The sequence below is a fragment of the Triticum dicoccoides genome, chromosome 3B (assembly GCF_002162155.2).
Source record: "Triticum dicoccoides isolate Atlit2015 ecotype Zavitan chromosome 3B, WEW_v2.0, whole genome shotgun sequence".
NCBI lineage: Eukaryota > Viridiplantae > Streptophyta > Magnoliopsida > Poales > Poaceae > Triticum > Triticum dicoccoides.
The window spans coordinates 841,425,771-841,429,580 of record NC_041385.1 but is presented as its reverse complement, the minus strand read 5'-3'; the positions used below and the strand labels follow the sequence as shown (position 1 = coordinate 841,429,580).

At 46.1% G+C, this 3,810-nt stretch overlaps 1 protein-coding gene across 1 annotated transcript; it reads left to right on the top strand.

Annotated features, from left to right (window-relative positions):
* The first annotated feature begins 565 nt into the window (after positions 1-565).
* Positions 566-3,601, top strand: LOC119282600. The gene is made up of 4 exons (XM_037562771.1): positions 566-898; positions 2,067-2,491; positions 2,591-3,138; positions 3,278-3,601. Exons 1-3 carry the CDS (start codon positions 752-754, stop codon positions 3,132-3,134), a joined length of 1,116 nt encoding a protein of 371 aa, XP_037418668.1. The 5' UTR covers positions 566-751; the 3' UTR covers positions 3,135-3,138; positions 3,278-3,601.
* The last annotated feature ends 209 nt before the right edge of the window (positions 3,602-3,810 follow it).

Sequence of the window (3,810 nt, the reverse complement as noted above, 5' to 3'; positions counted from 1 at the left end):
TAAAGAAGAGAAATGGTCGTCCACTGAGAACGCCCAATCTCTCTCTCTCTCTCTTCGTGCGTCTATCTCTCTCGCGCCCTCTCACTGCCAATGGACAGCAGCACTGGGAGAGTACCGTGGGAGGAGGAATGGATCATAAATCATAAATGGGCAGGAGCAGTGCTACGCAGCCGACGATATTGCAGCCGATGCATGCACGACGGTAGGTAATCACCGTTAGATTAAATCCCTGCATGATTACGGGATGTAAGATCCTACTATCGTCCACAAGTCGTCCATCAGATATCGTGTGTGAAGCTATTCCGAATGGGCAGCAGCAGCAAAGAATCTTTCTTTTGATCAGCCATGATCACATGCATGAGCATGGCAGAATACTAGAGTGACTCCTCCTAGCTCTCCCTCCCTCCCTACCCTCTTTATAGCTCTCTTCCTCCCTGGTTTCCCGTTGCAGCTCTCTCTCTCTCTCTCTCTCTCTCTCTCTCTCTCTCTCTCTCTCTCTCTCTCTCTCTCTCTCTCTCCACTCTTGCCAAAAGGTGGCAGCAGGCTTTCTCAGCTCCTCCCCATCGTCCATTACTTGCTCTCTCTCTCTCTCTCTCTCTCTCTCTGGGACTGCTCTCTCTCCACTGTGTGCTTGACTGCTTGGTAGCAGGCTTTCCCCACCCCTCCTCTACACACACCACTACTCCGCTCACCTCCGTCTTCCTCCCATTCATCTACCAAGAAACCCCTTGTCGCTGCCGTGCTGACCGAGATGCTGGGTCGGAATCGGAGGGGGAGGGGGAGGGGAAGAGCCGGGGCGGATCCGCCGGGCGACGGCGTCGGCGTCGAGGAGGTGACCACGGAGCTCGTGTTCGAGCAAAACAGGCCCATTTGCGCGCCTCTGCAGCAAAAACTTAGTGTGAGTACTTCTTTTCCCTTGTCGCATAATCTCCAGATTCTCCACCGCCGGATTCGGCCTCGGCCGATCCAAAACTTGGCGCCATAGCACGCACCTAAGCTCTCACCTTTTTCTTGTCTTCTTGGGAAAGTTTGTTTGTTTGTTTGTTTGTTTGTTCAAGAACCATGACTCCATGAGCAGGAGGAAGCTGCCCTTATGGCAGTGCCTCACCCTGTCATTGCCCCGTGCGTTCATGGCTTAGGCTAGATAATTTACTGGTTTGGGCTTGGGCGTGCGTGATTTGAGTACCGGCGTTTGTGCTTCTCCACCATGGGATGTGAATGCCTCGTCCGGGAAAGGAACACCCTTATTCAAACTGTTGACATCCTCCTAGCAACAGCAACAGCAACAGCAACAGGGTTACAGGGATCTATCTCGCTCAAAGAGAGCCGCCCTTATCAAGGTTCCTCGTGGCAACCCTGTAAACTGGGCGCACCCTACTGCTAACGTACGTAGGGCCCACTTGTCTTTGGTCTAACTGACTTGCGGGTACCACCAGCCAGGTCAACAAATGGTAGCTTCTCAAGTATGAACTGAATGTTGGTCTGCACTTGCACTGGTTCAGTTTCGACACCAATAGCAATGTTGTCCCGCAGTTGCGCTGGTTCAGTTTCGACAGTTTACTTCAGCTTATGCTGTTCTGCTTCTGCACGTTTGGCCGCGGCATGAGCAGGAGCACCTCGATGACGCTGCATTTGGGGTGTGACGCAAACAACCTGTCCGCGTCAATTTCTTGTAATAATGTTTTTTTTTTCTTCTAGCTTACATTTACCTCACAAGGTTTGCTACTTTCAAACCTAGTGCTACTAAGTATCAATTGCTTGATGAGTGTATGCCACGGGCCATGGGCACTTAGTGATATATGTAAGCACACATCAGTTTGAAAAATTTCATAGACGGGTAATGGAGTTTTCCTGGCCATATCCCATATGTTTCCTTTAGCAGTTCCATTTAGTAAGAGTAGTGAGGTATTAGCTCTATTTTGTTGCTAATCATCTTTACATCATTGTTTGGACCATGAAAATTTTATATTCTTGTATCATTATTGTTTCTCTCCTGGCAGTATATATCAGCAGCCAACTAATATGGTAATAAATATATAATGCTGAATTTGTTTCTTGCATTTTAGGATGTCCCCGTACTCAAATTTAACCTGGGAGCAGAAATTTTGGAAGTTGAATACCATAGGGTCATCACAGAGATTAACAAGAGAGCTAGCAAAATAGCCCCTGGGCTGTACATGAACAAACCAATAACACCCATCCAAAATCCACAAAACTGTCCAAGGCCCTATAACTATGATGATCGAACCAAGTGGGGACATAGCTACTATACCGTTGAGATGAGGTTCCACCGCAAACGTCCGCATCCATATCGTGGATTGAGGATTCAGATCATCTTTAGGGACTATGATGGTTATATGCTTGGGTATCGGAGGCGTATGAATGGACACTGGACCAACTGGTACTACTGCAGCAAGAAAGAGTTCCCAATCCCTTTCTTTATCCAAGAAGGCGCGATAAAACTACCATTCCGAGAAGACTATGTCATGAAGTAAGTAAATTTTTCAACATTGTCCTTATGTCATCATCAGATCATTTGTGTCTTTATTATGCTCAACTAACCATTACGCTCACTTTAAACATCATGTAGGCCTCTTATTGGTGGAGCTAAAACATTTATGAATATCTTTAAACAATTTGCACGATACCCGGAAATGGGAAACTCACAAGAGCTATTAGAGGCGTTTCTTTCCGCTGTGGTGGTTCTGTCAGAGGCAAGGCGCATCATTTGGGTATTTAGGGAAGTGAAGAATCGGATCCGACGAAATGAAGCACCATCAGATCTTGACTGTAAGGTCCCTGGAAAGGAACTCCCCACTGGATTGGCTTGGACCTCAATTGGAGACTGGACCATGGACAGTAAACAGGTTTTAGGTTCTGCGTTCAAGGGAGAATATACGCCACGTACCGGTCAAAAATTCGCGGAAACTGTGGTACCTGTCAAGACGTTTGGGCAGCTTATCTCACAAGATGAAGAATCTGGACACCTAAGCCTACTGATGCGCGTGGAGAATATAGCAGCTCCCGAGGGTGGGTGGGTGCTCACAAGGTTGAAGATGAAGGTGAATAATCCTGGACTTCGAGTCGTTGACCCAGGATTCCCTGATGATCCAGAATTATCTGATGATGAGTGATCAGGTTTGCACTTCAAGTACCCACATGTTAATCAAATCAAAGGGAAACTAATTCTGCTTGCATCTTACTTACTAGTACAACCTAATTCTGTACATACAAACCTCCGGTTCTCACACATTATCTGTTTCTTTAATTTGCCCAGTTAGCTTGATGCTGCTGCATGCCCAAGGAGGAGGAAAGGAGAAGAAAGAAGATGGCCAAGAATTGCGGGGTGGGTTTCAGTCTGATCGTATCGCCGTGTGTCAATTGTCAAGTCGCAAGTTTAATTTCGTCTTAGTTAGTGTTGAACCCTAAAGTTGCAAGTTTCAATATTATCCTCTTGGAAAGAATTATGTTGTTTTCTACCTTGTGTGTACTCGAGAACATATCGTTATGTGATGCACCTGGTTATTTCTGTATTGTAGTGAATTGCTCTGCTTTTGCTTTTGTTTAACAATGAAGCAAACAAGATAGATTGTTTCGATAATGTGTTCCTGTTTATGTGTTTCAGCCTTACCATGAGATTGACACAGGCTTCCATCCTTCTTATTTTTGGTCTGCTAGCCGAACCAGAATGGTACTGTGATAGCAACTGATTGATCATTGTCAGGAGCGCGTTATAGGAAACCCTGTGAAGTTTCTTCAGAACATGTTTTCCTGTTTTAATGTTTGCATTCTCTTTTTCCCTGCAATCTT

Excerpts from the sequence above, each read along its gene's own strand:
- LOC119282600 (XM_037562771.1), top strand. The coding sequence starts at position 752 with ATGCTGGGTCGGAATCGGAGGGGGAGGGGGAGGGGAAGAGCCGGGGCG. Across the intron at positions 899-2,066 it reads CTCTGCAGCAAAAACTTAGT|GATGTCCCCGTACTCAAATT; the intron begins GTGAGTACTTCT and ends CTTGCATTTTAG. Across the intron at positions 2,492-2,590 it reads CGAGAAGACTATGTCATGAA|GCCTCTTATTGGTGGAGCTA; the intron begins GTAAGTAAATTT and ends AACATCATGTAG.